At 37.6% G+C, this 17,272-nt stretch overlaps 1 protein-coding gene across 3 annotated transcripts in view; it reads left to right on the top strand.

Moving 5' to 3' along the window:
* unc5a (unc-5 netrin receptor A) overlaps window positions 1–17,272 on the top strand; it is a 533,124-nt gene that overhangs the window by 510,132 nt on the left and 5,720 nt on the right. For all 3 annotated transcript variants that reach the window (XM_062045710.1, XM_062045709.1, XM_062045708.1), the window contains 2 exons: window positions 5,480–5,644; window positions 5,727–5,905. In XM_062045710.1, coding sequence (XP_061901694.1) covers window positions 5,480–5,644; window positions 5,727–5,905 — 344 coding nt within the window. The remainder of the gene's footprint in view (window positions 1–5,479; window positions 5,645–5,726; window positions 5,906–17,272) is intronic.

Here is a 17,272-nt window from a genome sequence, read left to right as displayed (position 1 = left end):
TCATTTTAACCCGAATTTCGGAAGATGTGTCTTCATGCAGTGCAATCCGAATGACTATCGGCATACACCACCCGTCTCGATCGGAATTAAATTTTGACCCGAATGTGCGTGATCGGATCAGAATATTCTGAATGGCGTGTTTACATGAAGTGTTTTTATTCCGGTTAGGCTTCGGCTACTGACAGCAAGCTACTGTCAAATTCTAACAAAACATTATTCTCTTAGTACGGCCCAACTTTTGTGAGAGTTGAGGGAGTTGTGTTGCTGTGTTGTGTTGCGAGCATACTGTTGCTCACTGACGTGTAAGGTGTGTGTACTCGCTGCACATTAGAGCTGGGTCGTGTGCAGTAACCCGGCACTGCGAGCTGATTGATTATATCCTGGCTGCTGTGTCCTCAACGGGGAGCTTACATGAAATATGGAAGAGAAATAAATATCTGGGAGCCCACAGCCTGGATCCTGGACGCTGTCCACGTGCGCTGCACTGCGGTCCAGTAAGGCTTCTTCAAAGAGGACTAGAAAATGCCCTGGCCGTTAACTTGTGTCCCTGCGGAGAATGCCGAAGTTGTGCCAAGCAAGCGCAGCAGTAACATTGTACACAGAACAAAAGCTTCCTCTGGACTCAACCTGCTTATTTGGAAGGGTTGCACAGCAGTGCAGTCAAAAAAAGGCCTTTAGTCCCCCCTGAAGGCTTTTGTAAGGTTCACCTGCACCATCTGTCTGGCTGGATAACAGTGCCCCTCTTTGGTCACTAAATGTACTGCGGCCCGGCTTTGGCTCTTGCCAGCTGTTAAAGGATGAGTTAGAGTGCCCTGATTTTTTTCTTTCTTTTTGTTCCCATTTATCTCTGGGGGGGATATATGCGTATGAAGCATGAATATGGAGCAACGGAGAGAAAGATGTCGAAAACATGAGCCTTGAATACATTCTAGGAAAAGCACACCGGTTAAGTAGGGAGTTTGCAGCGGAAGCTGCTCCCTGTTCGTGCACCGCGGGGACAAAAGTATTGGAACACACACAATAATTCAGAAGTAAATGATTAAATCAGTAAATCAGCCATAGAGTCAATACATTTCTTAGCATTGTATAGGGACAAGCGGTAGAAAATGGATGGATGGATGTATTTCACATTCGAATGAATGAATGAACCGTTTTTAATTATGTATTTCGCAAATTCAGCAAATCACTGCAAATTAATGAAAGTAAAAATTGTGTCTGTAATCCATCACAATCACCAAATACATCACAGACATGATCCAAAATCTTGAAAGAGAGTGAACACAAAATGGTCACCAACTCCCAACATTGTCATTTCTTGCCCAATACTTTTGTCTGTTTACTATAGAGCAGGGGTCCACCAACTACGGCGGCACATCCCAAGTAGAAACATTTTGTTGTTGTTATTGAAATCTGTGTGTGTGTGTGTGTGTGTGTGTGTGTGTGTGTGTGTGTGTGTGTGTGTGTGTGTGTGTGTGTGTGTGTGTGTGTGTGTGTGTGTGTGTGTGTGTGTGTGTGTGTGTGTGTGTGTGTGCGTGTGTGTGTGTGTGTGTGTGTATACAAACCCTGTTTCCATATAAGTTGGGAAATTGTGTTGGATGTAAATATAAAAGGAATACAAGGATTTGCAAATCCTTTTCAACCCATATTCAGTTGAATATGCTACAAAGACAACATATTTGATGTTCAAATTGATCAACTTTTTTTTTTGCAAATAATCATTAACTTTACAATTTGATGCGAGCAACACATGACAAAGAAGTTGGGAAAGGTGGCAATAAATACTGATAAAGTTGAGGAATGCTCATCAAACACTTACTTGGAACATCCCACAGGTGAACAGGTAAATTGGGAACAGGTGGGTGCCATGATTGGGCATAAAAGTAGATTCCATGAAAAGCTCAGTCATTCACAAACAAGGATGGGGCGAGGGTCGCCACTTTGTCAACAAATGTGTGAACAAATTGTTGAACAGTTTAAGAAAAACCTTTCTCAACCAGCTATTGCAAGGAATTTAGGGATTTCACCATCTACGGTCCGTAATATCATCAAAGGGTTCAGAGAATCTGGAGAAATCACTGCACGTAAGCAGCTAAGCCCGTGACCTTCGATCCCTCAGGCTGTACTGCATCAACAAGCAACATCAGTGTGTAAATGATATCACCACATGGGCTCAGGGACACTTCAGAAACCCACTGTCAGTAACTACAATTGGTCGCTACATTTGTAAGTGCAAGTTAAAACTCTCCTATGCAAGGCGAAAACCGTTTATCAACAACACCCAGAAACGCCGTCGGCTTCGCTGGGCCTGAGCTCATCTAAGATGGACTGATACAAAGTGGAAAAGTGTTCTGTGGTCTGACGAGTCCACATTTCAAATTGTTTTTGGAAACTGTGGACGTCGTGTCCTCCGGACCAAAGAGGAAAAGAACCATCCGGATTGTTATAGGCGCAAAAGTGAAAAGCCAGCATCTGTGATGGTATGGGGGTGTATTAGTGCCCAAGACATGGATAACTTACACATCTCTGTATATTCATTTTTGATTCACTACTTTTGGTTTGTTCTGTGTCGTGTTTGTGTCTCCTCTCAATTGCTCTGTTTATTGCTGTTCTGAGTGTTGCTTGGTTGGGTTTGGTTTTGGAATTGGATTGCATTGTAATGGTATTGCTGTGTATTGTTTTGTTGGATTGATTAATAAAAAATAAAAAATAAAAATAATTAAATAATAAAAACATTTAAAAAATCGATTTTTAAAAAATTAGAATCGATTCTGAATCGCACAACGTGAGAATCGCGATTCGAATTTGAATACATTTTTTCCCACACCCCTAATATATATATATATATATATATATATATATATATATATATATATATATATATATATATATATATATATATATATATATATATATATATATACATATATATATATATATATATGTCTTAATTAGATTATCCAAAAAATAGTGCTCGATACCGTGGTAGAGCGTAATATGTATGTGTGGGAAAAAATCACAAGACTATTTCCTCTCTACAGGCCTGTTTCATGAGGGGTTTCCTCAATCCTCAGGAGATTGAGGAGAAAATCTCCTGAGGATTGAGGAAACCCCTCATGAAACAGGCCTGTAGAGATGAAATAGTCTTGTGATTTTTTCCCACATACATATATATATATATATATATATATATATATATATATATATATATATATATATATATATATATATATATATATATATATATATATATATATATATATATATATATACAGGCCTGTTTCATGAGGGGTTTCCTCAATCCTCAGGAGATTTTCTCCTCAATCTCCTGAGGATTGAGGAAACCCCTCATGAAACAGGCCTGTAGAGATGAAATAGTCTTGTGATTTTTTCCCACATACATATATATATATATATATATATATATATATATATATATATATATATATATATATATATATATATATATATATATATATATATATATATATATATATATATATATATATATATATATATATATATATATATATATATATATATATATTATATATATATGTGAGATTGATAGCCAGGCCCCCAGCCAAATTCTTTTAACCCAATGTGGCCCCCGTGTCAAAAAGTTTGGGGACCCATGGTATAGAGGTAGCCAAAAGGAATAATTGTTGCTTTAAGGTTTATGGGACAAAGCAAGTGCCTCAGTTTCTGTCAGTAATCCATTACAAAAGGTTTAATGAAGACCAAACAATAAGAAAACCAAAACATTGTTTACCATAAGATATAATGTACTTAATAATATCAATCCAATTAATCCATTCCAGACACACAAAATATTCAAACAAATCATATTTTATACAGAATGATTACTAATAGTTTTACCTGCAGAAAACAATATGAAATACATAGAGAAATAAAATGGCTAAATGAGTATTTAACATCACTATAATTAAAGACTCTTGTTGGCGAAGACGACGAGGAGCAGAGTGGGCGGTGGGGGAGGAAGAGCCACACTTCGTATTTTGCTACAGTGTTTCTCAACTTCTTTATCAAAGCGCTTATACATGCAACTTTCTTTGGCCTTGTGGGGGCTTATTTTGCAATCGAACATACAAGATTAAAAAAACGGACTGAATCACCAAGGCATGAGATTCTTTGTTTACACGCGCTCAGTGATACTAGTTTGTTGCATGCAATGTTTGGACCGTACAATAATCACAATAGTAAACGAAAACGGGGGTTAAAATTTTGAAAACCGAATCATTCAAAGAGTGAGGTACCACTGTATCATTGCATTCCCTTTTATCAGCATGGCTCCTTTGTAGTTTAATGTTAGTTTTAGAACAGAATAGAATAGAGTTTTATTGTCATTATTACAGTGAACAGGTTCAAAGAATATATATTGTAGTATATTGTAGCGTCCCGGAAGAGTTAGTGCTGCAAGGGGTTCTGGGTATTTGTTCTGTTGTGTTTATGTTGTGTTACGGTGCGGATGTTCTCCCGAAATGTGTTTGTCACTCTTGTTTGGTGTGGGTTCGCAGTGTGGCGCATATTTGTAACAGTGTTAAAATTGTTTATACTGTCACCCTCAGTGTGACCTGTATGGCTGTTGACCAAGTATGCGTTGCATTCACTTGTGTGTGTGAAAAGCGGTAGATATTATGTGACTGGGCCGGCACACAAAGGCAGTGCCTTTAAGGTTTATTGGCGCGTTGTACTTCTCCCTACGTCCGTGTACACAACGGTGTTTTAAAAAGTAATAAATTTTACTTTTTGAAACCGATACCGATAATTTCCGATATCATATTTTAAAGCATTTATCAGCCGATAATATCGGCAGTCTGATATTATCGGACATCTCTCGTAAAAAGAGAAAAAAGAAGATATATATCTTCATATATATATGTACAGTATACATCCACATACATATATCCATACACATATATATACATACATATATACAGTACATACATACACATATACATATATGTACTGTATATATATATATATATATATATATATATATATATATATATATATATATATATATATATATATATATATATATATATATATATATATATATATATATATATATATATATATGTTATTGCACATTATTCTGTTTCACAGTCCAGATCACTTTAGATCACTAAAAGGTGATCTGCAGTTCACAAGTGGCCCCTGATAAATTGTGCACTGGTGTATTTCATATTTTTAACATGTCTAATCTAAGCTCAGAAGCCTTTCTCTCTTTCACAAGTGGCCCCTGATAAATTGTGCACTGGTGTATTTCATATTTTTAACATGTCTAATCTAAGCTCAGAAGCCTTTCTTCCTCTTCATGTTGTAATTGTGATATTCCCTCCACAATGTCAGGCCGTCCTGTTCTAATTAATGACGCTCTGTTCGTTTTAGAGGGAGGAGGCCATGTTTGGATCAAGTTGTTCTGACTGTGTTGCCTGTTTATGCTCTCCGCCTGCAGGAGATCCCGTTCTACCACATCTGGAACGGTTCCCAGCGGTACTTGCACTGCACGTTCAGTCTGGAGCGCCTTAGCCTCAGCACCTGCGAGCTCACCTGCCAGCTGTGCGTGTGGCAGGTGGAGGGCGAAGGACAGAGTTTCACCCTCGACTTCAACATCGCCAAGGTAACATACATCAGCTCTTTCCCCTCTACCATTTTGAGTTCATCATCAGGGTGTTTCTCCATCTTCTTCTTGTCCCAAACAGGACACCCGAGCGGTGGACTCGGAGTTCCTGTTAATGGACAGTAACGCCACCGCTCTAGCAGGGCCCAGCGCCTTCCAGATCCCGTACCTCATAAGGCAGAAGATCTGCAGCAGCCTGGACGCCCCGTGTCCCAACGGAGCTGACTGGAGAATGCTAGCACAAAGGCTCAAGTTGGAGAGGTAAAGAACACAAAAGTGTTGATCTGACGACTGCTCGTGGCAGCACAAAGCCTCTCGGTCATGCAGTCTGGAATCTTAACCCTGCGCTCGCTGCACAATGTAAGAATTTGGCTGTGTGATTGGCATAATTACCATTAATGAATTATGTCATTCAGCCTCATCTAAATAGAGCATATTTGAAGGAGACATTGACTCGCATCACATATAAACATACATATTTATATGCAAAACTGTGTTGTAAAACATTTTAAATATGTTTTTTTACCCATATTTAAATAAATTGATAAAGATATTGCTTAACCAAATGTTAGAAATAATGTTAAACATATATTTCTAATTTCAAACTTTTCGAAGGCAGATTTTTTGGCGAATATTTCTTTGTTGAGCCATTACCCGCTTTTTATGTTGGTTTGATATATATATATATATATATATATATATATATATATATATATATATATATATATATATATATATATATATATATATATATATATATATATATATATATATATATATATGTGTGTGTGTGTGTGTGTGTGTGTGTGTGTATATATATATATGTATATATATATATATATATATATATATATATATATATATATATATATATATATATATATATATATATATATATATATATATATATATATATATATATATATATTATGGCTGCAACAACTAATCGATTAAATCGATTAAAATCGATTATAAAAATAGTTGCCCATTAATTTAGTCATTGATTCGTTGGATCTACGCTCAGAGGCAATTTTTATTTTTTTTTGTTTGTTTTTTTTAGGTGTTTTTTTTATATATATAAACCTTTATTTATAAACTGCAACATGTACAAACAGCTGAGAAACAATAATCAAAATAAGTATGGTGCCAGTATGCTGTTTTTTTTCTATAAAATACTGGAAAGGATAGAAATGTAGTTTGTCTCTTTTATCCGATTATTAATCGATTAATCAAAGTAATAATCGACAGATTAATCGATTATCAAATTAATCGTTAGTTGCAGCCCTAATATATATATATATATATATATATATATATATATATATATATATATATATATTTATATATATATATATATATATATATATATATATATATATATATATATATATATATATATATATATATTTACATATATATATTTACACATATATATATATATATATACACAAACATATACAGTATATACAGTCGTGGTCAAAAGTTTACATACACTTGTAAAGAACATAATGTCATGGCTGTCTTGAGTTTCCAATCATTTCTACCACTCTTATTTTTTTGTGATACAGTGATTGGAGTGATTTGTCACAAAAAACATTCATGAAGTTTGGTTCTTTTATGAATTTATTATGGGTCTACTGAAAATGTGACCAAATCTGCTGGGTCAAAAGTATACATACAGCAACATACATCAATTTTGGTGATGGTAAATGGTAAATGGGTCGTACTTGTATAGCGCTTTTCTACCTTTTTTGAGGAATTCAAAGCGCTTTGACACTATTTTCCACATTCACCCATTCACACAGACACATGCACACACTGATGGTGGGAGCTGCCATGCACGGCGCTAACCAGGCCCATCAGGAGCAAGGGTGAAGTGTCTTGCTCAAGTACACAACGGACGTGACTAGGTTGGTAGAAGGTGGGGATTGAACCAGTAACCCTCAGTTTGCTGGCACGGCCACTCTCCCAACTTCGCCACGCCGTCCCCAAGGTGATGTAGAAAAGTTATAATCAAATCAAATTAGCTTCATGGCATGGCCTCTTAACTGCATGTGAGTGATTATGATTGACGACACCTGTTGACTTCTCTGAGAACATTTAAATAGGGCTCATGTGATGCAGTCATTAAACTCGGTTACGCGACAATGGGAAAGTCAAAGGAACTCAGCACAGATCTGAAAAAACGAATCATTGACTTGAACAAGTGTACCCCGCCTACCGCTCGCATGCAGCTGAGATAGGCTTCAGCACCCCCCGCGAACCCGAAAGGGGCACGCGGTAGAAAATGGATGGATGGATGGTAGTCAGGAAAGTCACTTGGAGCCATTTCAAAGCAGTTTAAGGTCCCAAGAGCAACTGTGCAGACAATTGTTTCGAAGTATAAAATGCATGGCACAGTTTTGTCACTGCCACAATCAGGAAGAAAACGCAAGCGATCACTTGTTGCTGAGAGAAAAATGTTCAGGATGAACAAGAGCCAACCGAGAATTACCAAAAAGCAGGTCTGCAATGAATTGGAAGCTGCTGGAACACAGGTGTCAGTGTCCACAGTCAAGCAAGCGTGTTTTGCATGGCCATGGACTGTGAGGCTACCATGCAAGAAGGAAGCCCTTGCTCCAGAAGCGACACCTTACCCAGCAATATGTTTAGAGGAGAAAAGGGGAGGCCTTTATCCCAGGAACACATTCCTATCGTCAAGCATGGTGGTGGTAGTATTATGCTCTGAGCCTGTTTTGCTGCCAATGGAACTGGTGCTTTACAGAGAGTAAATGAAAATGGAGGATTACCTCCAAATTCTTCAGGACAACCTAAAATCATCAGCCCGGAGGTTGGGTCTTGGGCGCAGTTGGGTGTTCCAACAGGACAATGACCCCAAACACACAGGGAAGGAATGGCTAAATCAGGCTAGAATTAAGGTTTTAAAATGGCCTTCCCAATGTCCTAACTTAAATGTGTGGACAATGCTGAAGAAACAAGTCCATGTCAGAAAACCAACAATTTTAACTGAACTGCACCAATTTTGTCAAGAGGAGTGGTCAAAAATTCAACCAGAAGCTTGCCAGAAGCTTGTGGATGGCTACCAAAAGCGCCTTATTGCAGTGAAACTTGCCAAGGGACATGTAACCAAATATTAACATTGCTGTATGTATACTTTTGACCCAGCAGATTTGGTCACATTTTCAGTAGACCCATAATTTAAATTCATAAAAGAACCAAACTTCATGAATGTTTTTTTGTGACCAACAAGTATGTGCTCCAATCACTCTATCACAAAAAAAATAAGAGTTGTAGAAATTATTGGAAACTCAAGACAGCCATGACATTATGTTCTTTACAAGTGTATGTCAACTTTTGACCATGACTGTATGGATACACACAGACAGTATATACATACATTAAAGTGTCTTCAAAGTGTGTAGTATTTTACTAAAATAGGGAATTTTGTCGAGGTTCCCCACATTGGTTCTTGTGGGGAACTCTGCTTCACTTTACAAACTTTTTGTTTTACAAACAATGTTGAAGAACTAATTAGGTTTGTGAATCAAGGTTCCGCTGTATTTATATTGAATAAAAATTGCTTGTCAGTCCGAGGTTGGCGTTCAGGCTTTTAACTCACCACTGTCTGGTCCACACGTACACAAAAGCAGTCCAGGAGGAGTATCTAACCCAGTGGTTCTTAACCTGGGTTCGATCGAACCCTAGGGGTTCGGTGAGTCGGGCTCAGGGGTTCGGCGGAGGTCAAAACACACCCGACTCATCGTGTAAATAAAAACGTCTCCCTATCGGCGTATTACGGATATGGCAACAGCAGAAGTCACACTGATTTGCAGGTGTGTAATTTGTTGTGAGTTTATGCACTGTGTTGGTTTTGTTCTTTAAACAAGGTGATGTTCATGCACGGTTCATTTTGTGCACCAGTAATAAAACATGGTAACACTTTAGTATGGGTAACATATTCACCATTAATTAGTTGCTTATTAACATGCAAATTAGTAACATATTGGCTCTTAACTAGTCATTAATAAGTACTTATTAATGCCTTATTCGGCATGGCCTCATTATAACCCTAACCCTCTAACCCTGGCCCTAACCCTCTAACCCTAACCAAATAACTCTAAATTAAGTCTTTGTTACTTTAATATGTTCCCCATACTAAAGTGTTACTAAAAATATATAACTTTGTTTGAATTTGAAAAAAAACATTTTATTTTTCACTAAAGAAGGGTTCGGTGAATGCGCATATGAAACTGGTGGGGTTCGGTAATTCCAACAAGGTTAAGAACCACTGGTCTAACCATTTGCAGTCATGTTGTTGTTATGATCGGATATTTATTCAATAATAGCTAACGTTAGCTTTACAAATGACTATCATTAACTAAAAACACGCTGACGCTTAAGTGCTAGCGTTAGTTACGGAGAGGCGTTATGTGTTGAAAGCTGTAAGAGAGCGCTAACTTTAAAACACGTGTTTAAAGTTAGCGCCCTCTAGGCATCCGCGGAAAGGTTGCAAACATCCCTTTTAAGTTCTACAGCCTTTTGCTTCAGCTGAACTGCTAAATGTCAGTAGCTTAACTTGTCCTTTAGAATGCTGAACAGTGATTTAAAAAGTTTTCAGCCTTTCCTGCCAAACGGCAGCCATTTCAAACTTCCACAATTGCCATATTGGAAGTGGGACCAGCAGTCATTGATTCCTTATCTAGCAAATTTAATTCCTGCCTCTTAATGAAATCAAATAGGTAAAGGTAATTTGTCCCATCAACTTTATTTGCCCCGATTAATCACCCAGTGAATTGATGCAGTGCAGGTTTAATTAGCAATGCTTTGCTCAGCACAATCAATTCCCAATTAGGCCCGAGGAAAGGACAACGACGTCTGTTAGCTTGTTTGATCCGTCCTGTTTTATCCGCGGGAGGAAACACACCAGACATTTGTCTTTGTTCCTCTATCATTTTTTTCATTTGTAAAAATGACTATGTATTTCTCATTTTCCTTTTTTCTATGGAATTGTTCCTTGGGGATTAAAACAATTACTGTATAATAATATTACATTATATTAAAAACTAATTACCGTATTTTCGGCGTATAAGTCGCTCCGAAGTATAAGTCGCACCGGCCGAAAATGCATAATAAAGAAGGAAAAAAACATATATAAGTCGCATTTTTGGGGGAAATTTATTTGATAAAACCCAACACCAAGAATTAGGGATGATGTTTGATAAGGAATTATCGAGTTCGAGCCTATTATCGAATCCTCTTATCGAACCGATTCCTTATCGATTCTCTTATCGAGTCCAGATAGGTTGTTGTATATGGAAAAAAACACACAATATTTGGTTTAACAAAAGCTTACTTTTATTATATAATAAAAAAATAAAATCTAATAAATAAATAAATATTGACTGATACCCACCTAAAAAAATAAAATAAAATAAATAAATATTGAGTGTTGTTACCCAAAGTATATTAAGTGGGATTTTTCAGAGAAACAAATATATACAGTAACACAAAAACAACCTGTCTCTGTGATCACTATAGGTGTATAAATAATAATATAGTGTTAAATAAAATCAGTCACTTGGGCACAAAACTGAAAATAATACAGCTCTCCAAAAAGTGCACTTCTGCTGCTATTTGACATAACTGTTTGTTATGATGCTTTGACATTTTTGCACTTTATTTCTTTATTGAAAGAACATTCTATGAAGAGAAAAGTTGTTTGCAAATGTGGTTACAATGCTAAAAAATGCAAAGTTAAAGCTAAAAAAAGAAATACACTTTATTGAGTTAACATTATTTCTTTATGGGGGAAAAATGTTATGAGCTAGAGAATATAACAACTACACTACCCAGCATGCAACGGGAGTTACGAGCATGCGCGGTAGCCCCGAAAAGTGTTGCATGTTGCCACGCTGTGAAAGTAAACGTCAAGAACTCAGCCAACACGCCTCGTCTGCATTATTTATAATTAGACAGACAACACATCTACAGTGTGATTTTGTTTTGTTTACAAGGAAAGAAAAACAAAAGTTAAAAAAGGGATATATGTTGTATATATATGTATGTGCTGCGGTTGTTTTAAGAACGTTGCGACAGCTGCCGTAAAGGAGGTGCGTTGCTAGCCTGATTGCTATGTTTCCGGTTGGTCGTAAAAGTGTTCGTCATGTGTTTTACCCTGCTAAAATCTCTCAGTAAAGTTATTCGATGGATTATAGCTTTTGTTTTGAACTTTATTACACATTGGAGCGCTTTTTCCCGTCTATTGTTTTCCTGCTTTCGCTATCTGCGCCTAATGACTGAGCTACGTGATGTCCCACGGAGCATTTCTGGTCGGGACGGGATTCGAATAAAGAATCAACTCTTTTCCTTTACTATAGTGGTCTCGATAACGGGTACCGGTTCTCAAAAAGGGATTCGAGTCCAAGGACTCGGTTCTTTTCTTATCAAACAACCGGGAAAACCGGTTTCGAGTATCATCCCTACCAAGAATAGACATTTGAAAGGCAATTTAAAATAAATAAAGAATAGTGAACAACAGGCTGAATAAGTGTATGTTATATGACGCATAAATAACCAACTGAGAACGTGCCCGGTATGTTAACGTAACATAATATGGTAAGAGTCATTCAAATAACTATAACATATAGAATATGCTATACGTTTACCAAACAATCTGTCACTCCTAATCGCTAAATCCCATGAAATCTTATACGTCTAGTCCAGTGGTTCTTAACCTTGTTGGAGGTACCGAACCCCTCCAGTTTCATATGCGCATTCACCGAACCCTTCTTTAGTGAAAAATAAAATGTTTTTTTTTCAAATTCAAGAAAAAGTTATATGTTTTTTTTACTGGTGCACAAAATGAACCATGCATGAACATCACCTTGTTCAAAGAACAAAACCAACACAGTGCATGAACTCACAACAAATTACACAACTTACACACATTACCATGAATTGATTAACGTGGACCCCCGACTTAAACAAGTACTTAACTTATTCGGGTGTTACCATTTAGTGGTCGATTGTAAGGACTATGTACTGTACTGTGCAAACTGTACTGTTTCATAATATGTATTCTCTTCCTTTGCAATCTGCTAGTAAAAGTTTCAATCGATCAATCAAACAACCTGCAAATCAGATGGAAAATTAGAGGGAACATTGTTTGGGGGTATCCATAATACGTCGATAGGGAGAAGTTTTTATTTACACGATAAGTCGTATGTGTCTTTACCTCCGTGGCGGAGGCTCCACCCAAACCCTGAGGCCGACTCACCGAACCCCTAGGGTTCGAGCGAACCCAGGTTAAGAACCACTGGTCTAGTCTCTTACGTGAATGAGCTAAATAATATTATTTGATATTTTACGGCAATGTGTTAATAATTTCACACATAAGTCGCGGCCAAACTATTAAAAAAAACTGCGACTTATAGTCCGAAAAATACGGTATGTTTCTCCTGCCCCAAGTGGAGGAGTTCAAGTACCTCGGAGTTTTGTTCACGAGTGAGGGAAGAGTGGATCGTGAGATCGGCAGACGGAACGGTGCAGCGTCTTAAGTAATACGGACGCTGTATCGATCCGTTGTGGTGAAGAAGGAGCTGAGCCGGAAGGCAAAGCTCTCAATTTACCGGTTGATCTACGTTCCCATCCTCACCTATGGTCATGAGCTCTGGGTTATGACCGAAAGGACAAGATCACTGGTACAAGCGGCCGAAATGAGTTTCTTCCGCCGGGTGGCGGGGCTCTCCCTTAGAGATAGGGTAAGAAGCTCTGCCATCCGGGGGGAGCTCAAAGTAAAGCCGCTGCTCCTCCACATCGAGAGGAGCCAGATGAGGTGGTTCGGGCATCTGGTCAGGATGCCACCCAAACGCCTCCCTAGGGAGGTGTTTAGGGCACGTCCGACCGTGTAGGAGGCCACGGGGAAGACTCAGGACACGTTGGGAAGACTATGTCTCCCGGCTGGCTTGGGAACGCCTCGGGATCCCCCGGGAGGAGCTGGACGAAGTGGCTGGGGAGAGGGAAGTCTGGGCTTCTGTGACCCGACCTCGGATAAGCAGAAGAAGATGGATGGATGGATGGATGGATGGATGGATGGATGGATGGATGGATGGAAAAACAAATTATAAATTAAAACATCCATCCATCCATTTTCTACCGCTTGTCCCTTTTGGGGTCGCGGGGGGTGCTGGAGCCTATCTCAGCTGCATTCGGGCGGAAGGCGGTGTACACCCTGGACAAGGCGCCACCTCATAAATAAAAATATTTTGAAAATAAAAATAAAACAAAATGTACCGTATTTTTCGGACTATAAGTCACAGTTTTATACTCAGGAGCGACTTATGTGTGAAATTATTAACACATTACCGTAAAATATCAAATAATATTATTTAGCTCATTCACGTAAGAGACTAGACGTATAAGATTTCATGGGATTTAGCGATTAGGAGTGACAGATTGTTTGGTAAACGTATAGCATGTTCTATATGTTATAGTTATTTGAATGACTCTTACCATAATATGTTACGTTAACATACCAGGCACGTTCTCAGTTGGTTATTTATGCGTCATATAACGTACACTTATTCAGCCGGTTGTTCACTATTCTTTATTTATTTTAAATTGCCTTTCAAATGTCTATTCTTGGTGTTGGGTTTTATCAAATAAATTTCCCCCAAAAATGCGACTTATATATGTTTTTTTCCTTCTTTATTATGCATTTTCGGCCGGTGCGACTTATACTCCTGAGCCACTTATACTCCGAAAAATACGGTACATTTGTCGTCCAAATTTGCACCGACCGACAGTGAGGTCTGTAAATACTGTAAAAATAAAAATAAAAATAAAAAAGACTTTGTCCAGTTGCACTGCACTTCCACCACTGAAGTGTTTGAATGTGTTGTTTGCACTCCCGACATGAGGAAGAAGAGAAAAGGCCATTAAATGCAACAAGTGTGTGAGAGAGAGTACATTGAGGATCAGCCTGCACTTGACATCAAATATACGTCCGACTGGGACCTCCACTTTGTTGTCATTGATTGGGTTTGATGGCCAAAGGTTGGCCACCTAAAATGGGAAAAGGTCACTTCGGACTGTGTGAACTGTGAAAAGTCCATATAGGATTTCCTAAATGGGATTTGACATCAAATAAAGATGAATGAGGCTTTTGCTTTTCAAGCTGCGGTTGGCAGACACGTGAAAATTGCTTTTTAGCTTTGCTTTATGTACGACAGCTGGAAGAGTTCGATCCAATGTGGAAGAAGCGACGTGCTGCACACTACAACTTGAAGTTAGGAAATGGACGAAGCAGGCAAAAATGGTAGCTTAGTGAAATAAAGGATGAAACGTTTAAAGGTTCCATTGCATTACACACTCCAACGTTTTGTCGGAGTCTTTCCAGAATAACCTTTTCACTTCCTGTAGGTGTAACACCCCAAACTCTTGTGTAAGCAGTGCATCAAACACATCATGTATTATACACATGCACATGTGGAGCCAACACAATTCTTGTGCTGAACACGTTCTTAATGAATGTGAATTGGTATTAACAAAACCCATAACCAGTGAAGTTGGCACGTTGTGTAAATCGTAAATAAAAACAGAATACAATGATTTGCAAATCCTTTTCAACCTATATTCAATTGAATAGACTGCAAAGACAAGATATTTAACATTCGAACTGGAAAACTTAATTTTTTGCAAATATTAGCTCATTTGTAATTTGATGCCTGCAACATGTTTCAAAAAAGCTGGCACAAGTTGAGGAATGCTCATCAAACACTTATTTGGAACATCCCACAGGTGAACAGGCTAATTGGGAACAGGTGGGCGCCATGATTGGGTATAAAAGCAGCTTCTATGAAATGCTCAGTCATTCACAAACAGGGATGGGGCGAGGGTCACCACTTTGTCAACAAATGCGTGAGCAAATTGTTGAACAGTTTAAGAACAACATTTCTCAACGAGCTATTGCAAGGAATTTAGGGATTTCACCATCTACGGTCCGTAATATCATCAAAAGGTTCAGAGAATCTAGAGAAATCACTGCACGTAACATATGAAGCCTAAAATACCACAACGGAGACCCACCGGACTGTTGAACAACTTAAGATGTACATCAAGCAAGAATGGGAAATAATTCCACCTGAAAAGTTTCAAAAATGTGTCTCCTCAGTTCCCAAACATTTACTGAGTGTTGTTAAAAGGAAAGGCCATGTAACACAGTAGTAAAAATGCCCCTGTGCCAACTTTTTTGCAATGTGTTGCTGCCAGTAAATTTTAAGTTGATTATTTTGAGAAAAAAAAAGAAGTTTCTCAGTTCGAACATTAAATATCTTGTCTTTGCAGTCTAATCAATTGAATATAAGTTGAAAAGGATTTGCAAATCATTGTATTCTGTTTTTATTTACAAATTACACAAAATGCCAAATTTACTGGTTTTGGGTTTTGTAGTTGAATAAGTGTCTTTAAGCTGGAAATGACAAAATTGTATTCATATCATGTATTACAACCACAACATGAGATATTTCCCTTGTACTGTGTATGTGCATTGAGTACAAGTCTAGCAAAATATTTTACTATAAATAAAAAAAGACAATTCAGGCATCAGCTGTATGATGAATATTCTAATGTAATGGTCCATCTTTTCCTCAAATGTATTTATACCAGAACTATTTAAATAAAATATCATATAAGATACTTATACCCCCGCAACCCCGCCCACCTCAACCTCCTCATGCTCTCTCAGGGAGAGCATGTCCCAAATTCCAAGCTGCTGTTTTGAGGCAAGTTTAAAAAAATAATGCACTTTGTAACTTCAATAATAAATATGGCAGTGCCATGTTGGCATTTTTTTCCATAACTTGAGTTGATGTATTTTGGAAAACCTTGTTACATTGTTTAATGCATCCAGCGGGACATCACAACAAAATTAGGCATAATAATGTGTTAATTCCACGACTGTATATATCGGTATCGGTTGATATCGGAATCGGTAATTAAGAGTTGGACAATATCGGAATATTGGATATCGCCAAAAAAGACATTATCAGACATCTCTATTAATAATATATGTAATATTAATTTACTTACCGTATTTTTCGGAGTATATGTCGCTCCGGCCGAAAATGCATAATAAAGAAGGAAAAAAACATATATAAGTCGCACTGGAGTATAAATCGCATTTTTGGGGGAAATTTATTTGATAAAATCCAACACCAAGAATAGACATTTGAAAGGCAATTTAAAATAAATAAAGAATAGTGAACAACAGGCTGAATAAGTGTACGTTATATGACACATAAATAACCAACTGAGAACGTGCCTGGTATGTTAACGTAACATATTATGGTAAGAGTCATTCAAATAACTATAACATACAGAACATGCTATACGTTTACCAAACAATCTGTCACTCCTAATCGCTAAATCCCATGAAATCTTATACGTCTAGTCTCTTACGTGAATGAGCTAAATAATATTATTTGATATTTTACGGTAATGTGTTAATAATCACACATAAGTCGCTCCTGAGTATAAGTCGCACCCCCGGCCAAACTATGAAAAAAACGGTACTTTGATTTTTCAATCTGAGGGCCTTGGTGGAAAAGGTTTGGACACCCCTGAACTAAA

Source organism: Entelurus aequoreus, linkage group LG04 (genome assembly GCF_033978785.1).
Source record: "Entelurus aequoreus isolate RoL-2023_Sb linkage group LG04, RoL_Eaeq_v1.1, whole genome shotgun sequence".
Classification (NCBI taxonomy): domain Eukaryota; kingdom Metazoa; phylum Chordata; class Actinopteri; order Syngnathiformes; family Syngnathidae; genus Entelurus; species Entelurus aequoreus.
Note: the sequence above shows the minus strand (reverse complement) of the source record. Positions and strands in the feature narration are given on the sequence as shown.